Raw genomic sequence first — 14,867 nt, 5'->3', positions numbered from 1 at the left:
CAGCATGGTTATGACTTTTGTTTTGAATTCTTTTTCAGGTAGACTGGCTAAATCTATCTCCCCAGATTCCTTCTCAGGGGAAGATGTAGCAGATGCTGAAGCTGTCTGGGTTAGTCTTGTCTGGATCATATTTTTTTGCCTTTTCATGTTGACAGGTGCTATTGACTGTCAGCTGGGAGGGCCAAAATTTTCACTTGCTACTGGCCTTTCTTTACTGGGGCAACTACGACCCCTAGTGGCTTGTGTTGGGTAATTGCGTGTAGAGTGGGTCTTTGTGTCTTGCCTGGCCGGAAGGGAGAAATTTCCCTTTCTGTGGGTGGAATTTGTCTCAGGCTTCTTCTCTGCTTTCGCAGCGCCGGGATGGGTAATGGATGGGGGGGCTGCTTGACTGTTTGCCTCCGTGAGGGGTCTCAGAGCTGTTGCCCAGGGGGTTAGTGCACCCGGTTTTCCCTGTAATTTCCAGCTGCTGTACTGTGACCTGGGTTTTTTCCGTCAAGCTGTTAAGTCCCTGTCCCTTTAAGACTTTCAAAAAGCCCCCGCTTTTCTTTGTCTCAGGGGCATCAGCTTCAGCACCCGCTCAGAGGTCTTACTCCCTGTTCCCCCAGTATCCAGGGCCCCCTGGGCATGTACTGTGTCTGCGCTCTGGCCCGGATGGCTGGGGCTGGGTGTTCGGCAGTCCTGGGCTCCGTCTCCCTCCCGCTCTGCCTATTCTTCTCCCGCTGGGAGCTGGGGGGAGAGGCGCTCAGGTTCCGCCGGGCCGGGGCTTGTATCTTACCCCTTTCACCAGTCGCTGGGTTCTCGCTGGTGTAGCTGCAGTCTGGCCACTGTCCTGCGTCTTCTGGTCTCTCTTTTACGGCTAGTTGTGTTTGTTGTATTTTCAAAAGTATATATGTTTTTGGGAGGAGATTCCCACTGTCCTACTCACGCCGCCATGTTGGCTCCGCCTCCAGGAATAATATTTTTTAAATGTGTAATTACCATTCTTGAGAATGCAGGGCGGCAATAAGATATTAAAGACACAAAAAGTGTAGCACTTGCTACACATACGTATAGGACTCTGACTTTTATGTATTATTGGTCAAGATAAATAAAAGATTAGCATTTTCTTGTGGGATGATTAAGGAATGAAGAGCATCCACAAAACAGCTTTGAATACTAAGTATTACAAGACAATGTGAAATAGAGACCATAATAATTTCAAAGTCAGGAGGCACTAAATGTAAGTCCACATTCCCTTACCTGCAATTCTAAAATCCACAATATTCTGAAAATCTATTTTTTTTTTGTCAATGTGGCATCAAAATGTAATCTGAATTAATAAGAGACTATTTATTCTACTTCGGGTTTTTATTAAAGTTGTGCTGCAGAAATACTTAAATATTTCAAGATGGAGTGCTATCGCAGTTTCCATTAGCAGTTTAGGTAACATGTAGTACACACAGCATATTACTTTTCTTTTAAAAGAAAAAATCTGGCTTCTCAAATTCATCCAGCCCATGGGTTTCAGACAAGGGCTGTGAACCAGACACTGGGTATACCAAGATATAGAAGACAGTCTTAAAGAAGGTGAAATTTTAAGAAGGGACTAGGGTTTGCAGATAATGAGCAACTAATTATAATAGCGAAGAATTATGTAATTTATAATTACATAAATGTGAAGAAAAGTAATAATAAACTTGGTTTTAGATTGAATTTTTGGTTCCTATAGCAGGTATAAATGACGGTATCAAAAAACGCATTGAATACAATTCTGTAATTCTGGTTGAAAGACATAGCCAATTGGAAAGAACAGTATCATCAAATTATGGAGCTCAACTAGGAAATGAAGTCAGTCAGGGAGTAGACAAACAGCAGAACAGAAGAATAGCCAAGAAAAAAAACATGAGAAAACACCAACATTTAAGGGACAGAGAACTACATAAGGGAATGGACCAAGAAAAGTCAGAGAGCTCAAAGAAAGCAATGCGACAAAATTCAAGGACTTTCAGCAAGGAAAGTAGGATCAGAGACATCAAGAAGATGTCCGAGTTTGTCTAGTATTTTAGTAGCTAGGCTCTTTCCAGTTCTTTCGTCCACGGAGCAGCTACCACATTTTTTAATTTCCCTAATTAAAGTGCGAATCCCCACCCACCTTTCAAATACTTCCAAATACCTCACAAGAAAACTATGATTAAACTCTTGAAATATGCATCAAATCAAAATACCATTTCAGCAAAATCCAAAATATGGAAGGACAAGCAAATACACTCCAGAAATTAATTTTGGATTGAGTATGTAGTTTTCCTGTTATATTTCCAAAGTATTATTATTATTATTAGAAATTCACCAACCTGTTCATCTGAAACAGAATTTCCATTTAAGTCTGAAGAAGGGCTTGTTCGATCACAAGGAAGATTATCGTCAGAGACATCAGTATTATAGCCACTGCCGGTTGGAGAATCAGAAGAATTATTGGATGTCAGCACTCCACCCCTTTCTGTGACACTAGCTTTACCCATAATTCCAAAAGTATTATATAAAACAGCACCAGACTGTCTTCCTCCTATAAAAATGGAAGAATTTAGTTAATAATAGTTGTGTATCAATGTTCTACTCTACAGCATCCATAAAGATAATAAAAAATAGAAATCTCATAAAGATCTTTTTTTTTTCCTCACCAAAACTTTGTCCTTACCTATAAAAGTAATGTTAAGATTGGATTGTCAGGTAAGGAACTGTAGGCATACACAACTACTATTATATAAGACTAAACCTAAAAGTCTTACAGACAATTCAGCCTTCCTATTTTTACAATAATCTAAAAGAAAACAAATATAAGTCAGTCTCACTCAATAAAGGATTTACAGTATTTTCATCCTACATAGCAAAGCTCTACAAATAAGATCCAGATTCCAAAGATACAAACTTTCAAAAGCTCAATGGCTTTATATTTTATTTGGGAATTTTTTTTGAACCACAAATGTTTTTCATTCAGGCATTGAGATTTTGTACTAGTTTTCAGTCACATGGTAAATAATCCCAGGTACCACAGTTTTTGCTTAAATATGCTGATTTGTGTTACTGAAAGTCACAATTGTTTAAAACATCTCAGCAATGTGGGGCAAATTTGTCCCCCACTTAAACAGAATTAAAAAAATGCTTACCCTTTATGGTTAAGTTTTCAAGTCCACATTCAAACATTATCCAACCCCATTTTTCTTGGCTGGGACCCATTCGAGTTACATCTGGAACAGCTTGCTGATCAGTTTCATCTACGAAAGTAAACTCATCCAATTCTTCAAGAGTAAATAAAACTTTGGACTTCTCAAAGGGAATAGCAGTGATGGCACAGGTACCCATATCTGTTATCAAAAGAGAACAAAACAACCATTTTTAAAGACAGAAGTTTGTGTATTTTTAAAAACAATGTAAATATTTGGCACAGTGGTTGCCTTGAAAAGATATCTTTTTATTCTGTCAAAAAGAGCAGACTAATCAACCAACTTCTAAAATAATGCTGTCCAATGTCATACTTAAAAGTATTAGAATCATGTTGAAGAGGGAGAAAAAAAAAGATTCCATAATTAACAAATAATTGCTCACAGGCAGGGTGAATTCATTTCAGAAAGATTAGGGGGTACTCAAAAAATGTGAAGTTAAAAAGCTCCTGAATGAAAAAGAAAGCTCCTGAATAATTTAGCTTCAGAGTAAACTACTTTTTAAATACTTCCCCATCATCTTACAAAATAAAAAAAATAATTTTTATTAATTACCCAGCCTTAGGAAAACCATTATTTTCTAAGAAAATTACAGCTTTTACTAAAAGATTGCTTTATGCTAATATATTTTGTGTAACTACAGATTCATCATTAGACATGGCTGCAATTCCACCACTTATAATATGCAGTATGGAAACTGACATCCTGAATGCCTGACAGAGGTTTTTATTTATCTTACCATTGTTTTTCATTTCTTTCTCTGATTACAGATAATGAATATGGAAAAGCAAAAAAGAAGATTTTAAAAAACACATGAAGATTTACCACCGAGAGATAACCTGTTTACATTTGAAGTAAGGTTCCTTCTAACTTTTCAGAAAGCATTTTACAAACCCAGCTTTGGTTCACATGTTTCATGTAACAGGAAACCATAATTTCCTTAGGTCATTAAAAATTCTTCAAAGATGTTGTTTAATAGCTATGTAATATTCCACCACATGAAATACTATACTTTTTGTTTATGATGAGAAAGTCTTCATTGATGAGAGAGAATATTCACCTACATTTCCTATGATTTCTTATATTTGCCCTTAATTTCATGAACTTATTCTGGTGTATGGTGTAAGGTGAGAATTTCACTTGAATTTTATTTAAATTTTTTTGATTAGGTAATATACTAACATAGACCAAAGTTCCAAAAAGTATTAAAGGGTATACAAAGAAAAGCCCTACCACCACACCCAGATATCTACTTCCTCTCCCTATAAGTAACAAATGTCATTAGATTATTGAGTCTCCTTTCACAGATATTTTACATACATACAAGCAAAGGCATTTACATTTCTTTTCTCCCTGCCTTTTTAACACAGTGTATACCTTGGAATTTTACTGGGTGTGTTTTCTTTGGTGAGTTTTTTTGTATAAAGCACCTTTTAAAATTATATTTGGTTACTGCTTATGGACTGTACAACACCCAAGTATAAACTAGTTACCAGTGCAAACTACAGAGCTGAGAAATGCCTTTTTATACTCAAGCCACTGTATTTTGCAGCAGTTTTAGGACTGCAGGTCTCAGGTAGTCATGGAAAGTCTCTCTATTAGGAATCCTCAGGTCAAATGCTTTTGTGAAATACAAGGATGGTGAGATAAGCTTTGAGAAAGTCACAGCAGTTACATAGACCCAGAATATAGGCAGGAATGATGGCAACTTCAGAGCCTACAGAATATGGTAAGCTAATTAAAGGAAATCATTTGTTCAGGACTGGTAACCTGTCCCACGTGGAAATTCTAGCATAGTAATCATCTCAAATAAGTTTAAAAAACTCTTTTTTTTTTTTTTGGATTCAATCTGACAATCTAATATCACTTAATCCTCTAAATGAGCATATGCACACAGCTGAGTCGAAAATATTGAAAAAGTATGTGACATCCCTAATTTTCTCTTTTATCTCATCAGGGACTTTAAAAGGCATAGCCATGTCTACCAAGAACTCTTATTGCCACTGTATTTTACAGACTCGACTATCTACTTTTGACACTGAAATTAATTTTTAATACAGTTGTGCCAACAGAGTAATTTTTAAAAGTGAGAAAGACTATAAATATCATAGTTTCTCTGTTTTACAGTGAGCAAGCCGATACCATGAAGATAACAGATGGGAGATAAAAGCAGTTTCCAATTTGGGGCCATGCCACTTAATCTTCCTATCAAAGTTTACCTTACATTCTGTTTAGAATGTGAGTAATGGATAATTAAACATCATGTGTTTAACATATGCAGAAATACCTTTTTCTTATAAGATATTCAAACTGTAGCAATATTCAAAGGAAAATAATCATGTTTCCTTCTGCAAAATCCTCTTACATTTAATATGTCAAAGAAAAAATATTTGCTGTAGAGTCCTACCTGTTGTATCAAGACCCCTAAGTTGCCCATGAACTCGATGGATGTTTAACTTGGCTGCAATTTCTTTGCCTTTTTCTGCACCAGCATTTGATCTGAGAGATCCAGATGACTGCGGCTGCATCTTAGAGGCATGGACATACCTATCAAAATGTGATTTTCCGCCAGGTTCCATACTGTTTGAAGTTTCTTCAACCACACCTCTTTATGTTAAAAGAAAAAGAATACGATGGTTAACATTTAAATAATTTAGTTCAGTAAAACCATTTAACTAATAAGTGTTGCTTTTTTTAATTCACCATTTTAATTAAACCAATATTAATAACAAATTCTTCAGTGTTTAATAAAAAATAATATGAGTAAAAACTGTAAAAACTTTTACTTACTTTGCTAATCTACAAAGTGAGATCTGAAATTTCAATGCCAGTTTTGAGTTTTAACATTAACATTTTCAGAAATGTATTAAAAAGATGACTTAGGTTTGCTCTGAAGTCGAGCAAGACAATCATGGCTTAACTCAGCAAAATCTTTCTTACCGGTTCATTCGAACTTGTGTAGCAATTCTGTCAAAACACAATGCTACTAGGGAAACGTGAGTCACACTTCTACTAGGAGCAGTACTTGGAGGTTCTTCCACTGAAGCTTGTAACAAACACAGGTTTATCTAACACACAAAATGTCATAAATTTCAGAGTTGAAAAGTGATATAATCACTTACAAATAAAATACACAGGAAAATGAAAAATTCTTTGTTAAGATGGTATATTAGGTATCTGAGAGTGAAGACAAAACTTACAGACTTATAAAATTATCATAATTAAACTCTTTATGGAATACTTTCTGGCTGTATGGAATACAGATATGGAATATTTTAGTAAAATTACCCACTATTCTGCTTAAGTAAACCACATTCATTTAATTCTTGCATTAGATCATCAACAGAATAAAATACATATTTTTATATTACAATCTATTCCACCATTCAGTTTGGTAAGCACAAAGGATAAAACCCACAAAATGTTGTCCTTTTTTAAGAAAATTTTTAAAAATATTGTTTTATTGTTTGTTACCTTTGGTATGCTGACATTAGCCTGAAGACCTTTAATAGTTACATTATCTTGCTTCACTGTAAGATTTGTTTGTGCTTGTCCTTGGTTAGTGGTTCCTATGGGAGGGTGTTCAGTTTTTGCTCCTCTAATATCTTGTTTGGAAGATAACTAAAAAGATTCAAAGTGGAATTATTATTTCCCAGACATTTTTCCACAACACCCACAACAGCAGCATGCCTTATTCGCTGTGTCCCTGTAGACCCGTCTATGAGCCAGCTGCCAGCTGGCTTAGTCGCTCCCAGTCCAAAACTTAGAAAAGCTAATAAACAGATTGGTAGCTTCAGGATTGAAAGAAGTGATACATAACAAAGTGAAATCAGCCTACAAGGAAACAGAAAAAATGATAATAAATAACAGGTAATAATAACAGGTACTTTTTCAGGATAACTAAATTTTACTTACTTGAGGGCAGGTTTGTCTGGTTCTGATCATTGGCTCCTTGTTGGGTAGGAATATTTTTAAATTTCTTTTAATGTGCATTTCTCTACCCTAACTACATATCACATGAAATGCCAATATATTTTGAATAACTGGACCATTAAAAATTATCAGCCTCACTTTTATCTTGCGTCTGCTCTCTAGTCCAAATATGACCCCAATAAATTTGAAAGTCAAATGCAGAATTACCAGAAGAGCACCAGGATATGACTGGTAAGAAACCAGTTTTGTGGCTAGGACCACACATAAGGAGAATATCACACACCAGGAGGCAATGACTTGATTAACTGAGATGAACAAAAATAATCTCAAAAATATTCAAGACATAATTTAGCTAAGCATAGAGGAAAGTCAAAACAATATGCAGCTTTGCTTCCTCAGAAAATGAATGTACCAGTCCTAAAGAATCTTCATTCACTTAGGGCAAAAGCTCTTTAGGAAAGGTTTGGACTTATGCTACTTCCAAAATAAAATAAAGCTATATTTTAGTATTACCATTTAATCCACAGAATCATTAAGTATGCTATCTCTTATGGAGCCAATGATACACAAAGATTATTTAGAAATGTCCATGTATTACAAATGAAATGGCTAATAAAATCTTAATATATTCAATTTTGTTCAAATTTGGGTATTATGTAAAATGAACACTCAATTTGCTTTACTCAATGAGTAAAAATTGCTTACATTTTCTGAGAAGGTAGTCCTGCTGTTTTGGACAGCCTCCCTGAGGACTTTGGCATGGAGATCATCTACAATTGCAGCCGGATGTTGGGTACTAGCAAAATGAACCATTGCTTCTATATATCTGAGGGAAGGAAAACAGTAAATGAAACTTAAATATCACTTAATAGTATGATCTTATTTCTCTAAACTGTCCCATTATATTCCATTCTAGATTTTATTCATGTTGGTTTTGTTTACCTAGGTAGACTATAAGCTCCTTACAGGACAGAGAATCTTTATTCCTTACTGACTACATAGTAGAAAGAACATCAAACTCAGTAATTGGTTCCTGGGTATTTGATCATTTTATGATCATCAGCCCAAAAATAAAAAATGGAAGATGTAATGCAATATAATTATTATAATATTGCAACATAACTGTTTACACTTAAAAAATAACAAATGACACTGAAACATAGACCTTTCAAAACATATTTTCATTTTTCTTCAGTCAAAATAGTCATCAACGTTCTTTATGAACATACCATATCATATATTCTAATCATACCACATACAGTAGTTACATTTTTAGACAAAACTAATACCTGTCTAAAGCTTCAGCCACCAGGGGAGTCAGAACAATATCAACAGTTCCTTTTACTTCAACTATGGCTGTTGTCCTGGTCTGAGAGACTGGTTGATCAAGGGTCCACTCTTCTGTTATTGTTTCATCATCTGTGTTATCAACAGCTTTCTTTTCCAGAGGAGTATATGGTGTACTATACAATTTAACAAGCAAAGTATATATTAAAAAGATTATGAAAAAAAAAATAGAGGTTGTAGCTTCCTTAACATTAGTAAATCACTAAACCTACATTTATTTCAACTAAATATTTCATGGAATTGTGCTAGATATTTTATGTCCCATATACCTTTTGAAAACAGGGAAAATAAGGTACTAAAATATAAATTGATCAAAGATGGTTAATACATCAAATAAGAAAAAATTTGGACATATTTACTTAAATAGAATGGGGCTTTTCCAAAATACAAAAATTACAATGCTGAATTCTTGTTAGTTTCCAATTTTGACATGTCAAGTTATGGTTTGCTCAGTATATCTAATAGAAATGCTATGGACTTCTTAAAAATGTGGACAAAGCCTTGAAAGACAACAGAGTTGAATAATTTAGGGTAATTTATTCTTTAAGTCTATAGTCAAGAATGGTTACTCCTCAGAATAAACTCTACATATCGCAAAATCAAGAAAGACTGACTTTGGGGGTTTATGCTCCCTGACTTTAAACTCCACTACAAAGCTACAGTCATTAAAACTGTATGGTACTGGCACAAAAACAGAACCATAGATCAAAGGAACAGAATAGAGAGCCCAGATATAAACCCATGCTTATATGGTCAATTAATATATGATAAAGGAATCAAGAATATACAATGGGGAAGACAGCCTCTTCAATAAATGATGCTGGGAAACCTGAACAGCTACATATAAGAGAATGAATCTGGATTATTGTCTAATTCCATACACAAAAGTAATCTCAAAATGGACCAAAGACTTGAATGTAAGTTATGAAATTGTAAAACTCTTTGAAAGAAACAGGCAAAAATCTCTTGAACATTAAGTATGAGCAATTTTTTCCTGGACACATTTCCTCAGGCAAGGGAAACAAAATAAAAAATAAATAAGTGGGACTAAATCAAACTAAAAAGCTTCTGTACAGTAAAGGACACCATGAACAGAACAAAAAGGCACCCTGGAATATGGAGTATATATTTGTAAATGATTTATCTGATAAGGGGTTAACATCCAAAATATAATAAAGAACTCATATGCCTCAATACCCAAAAAACAAATAACCCAATTAAAAAATGGGCAGAGGATCTGAACAGACACTTCTGCAAAGAAGAAATACAGATGCCCAACAGGCACATGAAAAGATGCTCCACATCGCTAATCATCAGGGAAATGTAAATTAAAACCACAGTGAAACAGCACCTCACACCAGTTAGGATGGCCACTATCCAAAGGATGAGAAATAACAAGTGTTGGCGAGAATGTGGAGAAATGGGAACCCTACTACACTGCTGGTAGGAATGTAAATTGGTGCAGCCACTGTGGAAAGCAGTATGGAAGTTCTTCAAAAAACTACAAATAGAAATACCGTAAGATGCAGTAAGTCTACTTCCAGGAATTTACCCAAGGTAAACAAAATTCCTGATTCAAAAAGATATATGCATCCCTATGTTTATCGTCACATTATTTATATTAGCCAAGATATGGAAGCAATCTAAGTGTCCATTAATAGATTAATAGATAAAAAAGATGTGGTACGTATACACATGGGATATTATTCAGCCATAAAATGGAAAGAAATCCTGCCATTTGCATGGATGCATCTAGAGGGTATTGAGCTAAGTGAAATAAATCAGGTGGAAAAAGACAAATACCACATGATTTCACTTATTTGTAGAATATAAAAAGAAAGCAAAACAGAATGAGCAAAACAGCAGTAGGCTCATGACATGGAGAAGTTCCTAGTGGTTACCAATGGGAAGGGGTTGAGGTGGATGGGTGGGGAGGATGAGGTGGATAAAGGGGCACAATAATTTCCAATCACAATATAAGTCGGACATGGGAACAGTAGTACAGCATGGAAAATATAGTCATGACTCTGTAACATCTTTTTATGTTGACAGATAGTAACGGCACTAGAAGAGGTGAAGATTTAATAATATGGGTAACTGCTGAACTACTGTGTTGTATACTTTAAACCAATATAAGATTCTATATCAATACTTCAATTTAAAAAACTGACTTTACATTTCAAAAGTATGTAATTTTTACTTACTTTGAAGTTGATCCTGAAAATTGCATTCCTCTGTCTAGTAAAGAATTAGCTGTGAGCCCCTGTTTAATAATCTATGATAATATAAAACATAATTTATAGTATAGAATTTTAGTATTAATTATTCTCTAATATTAAGCTATTGACTAGTATTTGTGAATATCCAGATTACCTTGTTAATGTGATTTGATATATACAATATAAATATTTAACAAAACCAGAAAATCACAGAAAATAATCACTTAGTAATTTAATCTACTGATTAGTTTGACAAATGACAGGGCAGGGCTGTGAGGATTCAGCAATGAGAGTAAAAAAGTATACAGCTAAAGCTTAAATTCAAGTTCTTTTTTTTTAAAGAAAGGGCTTTAAAAAAGCAAGTCTTGATTCCCAAGTTCCAAAAAAAGTAAGCTTTTTTAAAGCTAATTTTAGAGTCTTCTCTGCAATCCACAATCAATAATTAAGTGGGAAAGAATCCAGAGAGACATTACATTATAGTAAAAGCTAGACACTATTTTTTATCCATAAAAGATAATACATAAATATGCCCTTAAATAACCAAACTGAACCCTTTTAAATTCTACATTATTTAGATTTAATGGAGAATAAAAACTTTCATATCGCCTATGTTTTGTTTTTGAAGTTGTCTAAAGATACATATCTCTTGCTTAATTTTCTCCAGAGATTTGACTGCCCAGTCAAGCTAGAAGGACTTTTTGAAAATACTACACTATTTTTAACCTCTCTGGTACTATTATGCAAAGCAAGGACCATTGAGTTTTTACACTGGAAAATTCACCTACCAACATGTTCTCATATGGAATCAAGACATTTTGAAATCTTAGCATAGGCAGTTTATCTTGGGTAAGATTAAAAATGGGCACAACCTTAAAACTGAAACTTTGTAACTGTCACTAATGTTTCTTTTTCAACACAATAGTACTTAAATACACACACACACACACACACACACACACAATTTCCTTACATATTCCAGTCCATATACCACCTTTCTATCATTACTTAAGTTCAAGCCTGTTATCTTTCTGCACAGACTGCTGCAATTCCTCTTAAGTAATCACCCTGCTTCCTCTCTTTTAATGACAGTTCAGTTCCACTTAGGAGCCAAAGCGCATGAGATCATGTCACATATCCTAAGAGCTCTCATGAGTTTCTCAATGAAATTAAAATAAAATTCTAACTACACATACTCTGGTCTGTAAGTCCTTAATGATCTGGTGCCTGTTCAGTTCTCTAGCCTTATCATCAGCAAGTCTCCCTGCTAACTCACTATGTCTCGTGCACACTGACTTCTTCCCTACTTCGGAATTTCAGCAAAGCTGATGCCTGTGCCCTGAATGCCTCTAGGTCTTCCCATCCTCAATTCCTTCTTAGCCTTTAAGTTTCAGTTTCAATATTGCCTCCTCAGATAGACCTTTCATGTCAATATACTCTAGGTAGCCCTACCCCTCACTTCTCTATCCCAGCATCCTTTGTTTATCTTCATAAGACTCTTCTTAATTTGAAATCATATACTTAAGTGGTTATTAACTGTCTGTCTCCTACCCCTAAACTGTAAGCCTATCTTCATTTCCCTCATCACTGTACATAAAATGCCTGGCACCCAGTACGATAAAATAACTATCTGATAAGAATGAATAAATTAACATTTAAGACAGTTTAAAAAAGTATATATGCATGAGTTAAGTATACACCACACAAGCTTCCTGAACACTGTTAATCAGTTCTGTAAGATTTTATGTTTAATTTTGGTCTTTAAAAATCAAAGAAGTTTCTCTTTATAAAATTTATAGTTTTATAAAAAGTTTTCCTAAAATTTATCACTAAATTTATTCTGACACATTTATAGCTTTTCTAAAAAAGGCTATTTACAGAACGCATTACAGAAATGGACAATAACCAATTCATACTTAATTATAAGATCTTAAACACTAGAATTAGGTTTGCACAGAAGCAGTTATTTATTAGTAAGAAGAACATCAACTATTAAAAAAAAATCTCAAAATTTTATTTTTATGACACAGAAAATACGAACACACAAGGACTTGATCCTAATCTTGTAGTATAATATTCACAGAGGCTATACATTAACATGTGACAATCAAGTCTGAAACTATTTCTCAATTTGATATGCCTAAACTTATAATATTCATCAATAACCCTGTGACTTACTGTCCTACATGAAGTCATGACTTCAGAAATTCTCTTTCAGAAAGGTAGATAAAATGATTGAGAAAGTAATTTTAAAGTATCTTAAAAATCTATTTTTCTAAAGAAATATTAGTGGAAACTAATGATGTAGTAATTTATACCTTAAAAGTTGGAACAGAAAGCTGTTCGAATGATGATGAACTTTCTTCACTGGTTGGTGTGTCCAGATCAAGGGGACGATGCAATGAGGACTTGGAGGTTCTTTTGTTGGCTGGGTGCTTCACTGACCAATTAATTACCTGGAACTGAGTAAGGTAAGTCTGATAACAATTGATCACAGGTTGTTGAGAAGTAATCTGTTCACTCTCTACTGTCTTCTCAACTTCTATGATATACAGATGTTCTGTAACATCATCTTCTCCACCTAATGCAGAAACAAATGAAGCCTGGGAAGGATGTGTTTTGAACGGCAGAGTTCGGGGATCCTGAATGCTTTCTCCGTGGCCAGTAAGTGGTCCTTCAACACTGTGATATATGGAACCCCTGCTGTACTCAACCTGCTGGGTTTGTTTCTTCTTCTTTTTTCTACCTGGGTAAGTTCCAGGGCCTTCATCACTGCTTATGGGTTCAAATTCTTCAGCTGCAGAAAAGTAGGCTTCACTATCAGCCATTGACATGCTGGAATCCATTGATCGATATTGATGAAAGGAATTAGAGTCTGCTGATGGTGTGTATGGGAATGAACCAAAACTTCTTCTCTGCTTTGGTGAATCTAGTACGTTCTCATCACTTCGAGAGACATCACTACTGAACTGGACTCCAACCGTAACAGGCTGCTTGTCCCCGTACAAAGCAGCAGTAAGGCTCTTGGTACTTCCAAGTCGAGTGGAACATACAGAGGCTTGTCGTTTCAAGGGAGATCTCAGAGGAGATTGACCTACTGACTTATCCTGAGTATTAGGAGACACAGGGCTATTTCCTGAAATTTCTGTAGGGATACTAAAACAGAAAGCAAAGCTATTAACCATTTACTGTACACCATGCAATTTACTCTAAATATAAATAGAAGTATACTTATAAAATCCTTTGAGTAATTTTATTATTTATTTTACAAATAAAGGAAAATCTAAAATTTTACAATCAAATATCCATACAAAGTGGTAAAACAGCACAATATGTGTTCAGCAGCTTAAAACACAATGAAAATTTAAAGAAACGCAGAGTATAATTTTCTATCCATAATCCATGGACACAACTAATGCATTTATAAACTTTTTTCACACCCTTTACAAGCTTGTCCAATGAAATATACCAGCACCTTTGATTAAATGAGAGGGATTAAAGGAGAACAGGCCACACATAACCTCAATATTTCTGACTTCAGCAACTGATATAGTCCTGCCATTTAATGAGGCAGAGCAATTTGAACATGACGGGCACATGGTTATTTTTTATATGCTGTGTTTGCAGTGTATGGCATATACAGGTAGAAATATCAGGCAGGTAGCTGGGCTTATAGGGACAAAAGTTTTGGCTGGAGGTTTAGATCTTTAAAATGTTAGCTACAGACCACTGAAGCCAAACAGTTATTGAGACTGTCCAGGGAAACAGTACAGTGGAGTGAGTGAGGAAAAGGGTACAGAATGGAGTCCTGAGGGGTAACAACATTTCACAAACGGCAGGCTGGAAAAGGAAGAGAAAAGATGAAAGAGGGGAAAACAGAGGATATGGAAATAGAAACTGAGAAGGAACAGAAAAGGAGTTAGGAGGAAAATCTGAAATACACTATCAAGAGAACAGTTTTTTTCAAGATGCAAGTAACTGTCTATTAAGGGACCAAGGACTAAAACAATATTCACCAGACTGAAAGGATAATCTCCAAATGTTAACCACAGTTCACTCTGAGTGGTGGAATGACAAGAACTACTCATTTAAAAATACGTTCAGGACAAGAAAAAATCTTCTACAGTGGGTGAGTTGAGACAAAGAAGTTTTTTTTTGCCATAATTTAAAACAA

General features: G+C 34.9%; 1 protein-coding gene across 4 annotated transcripts in view; it reads right to left on the bottom strand.

The window, feature by feature from the left end:
* The window catches only part of BLTP1 (bridge-like lipid transfer protein family member 1), a 216,933-nt gene that overhangs the window by 113,796 nt on the left and 88,270 nt on the right, over positions 1–14,867 (bottom strand). For all 4 annotated transcript variants that reach the window (XM_057502585.1, XM_057502588.1, XM_057502589.1 and 1 more), the window contains exons 29-37: positions 13,012–13,849; positions 10,682–10,752; positions 8,420–8,593; positions 7,836–7,956; positions 6,672–6,818; positions 6,138–6,265; positions 5,605–5,804; positions 3,144–3,341; positions 2,331–2,542 (exon numbers count right to left, since the gene is read on the bottom strand). In XM_057502585.1, coding sequence (XP_057358568.1) covers positions 2,331–2,542; positions 3,144–3,341; positions 5,605–5,804; positions 6,138–6,265; positions 6,672–6,818; positions 7,836–7,956; positions 8,420–8,593; positions 10,682–10,752; positions 13,012–13,849 — 2,089 coding nt within the window. The remainder of the gene's footprint in view (positions 1–2,330; positions 2,543–3,143; positions 3,342–5,604; positions 5,805–6,137; positions 6,266–6,671; positions 6,819–7,835; positions 7,957–8,419; positions 8,594–10,681; positions 10,753–13,011; positions 13,850–14,867) is intronic.

The sequence above is a fragment of the Manis pentadactyla genome, chromosome 5, assembly GCF_030020395.1.
Source record: "Manis pentadactyla isolate mManPen7 chromosome 5, mManPen7.hap1, whole genome shotgun sequence".
In the NCBI taxonomy this organism is placed as follows: domain Eukaryota; kingdom Metazoa; phylum Chordata; class Mammalia; order Pholidota; family Manidae; genus Manis; species Manis pentadactyla.
The sequence above is the reverse complement of the archived record's forward strand: the minus strand, read 5'-3'. Positions and strand labels throughout refer to the sequence as shown.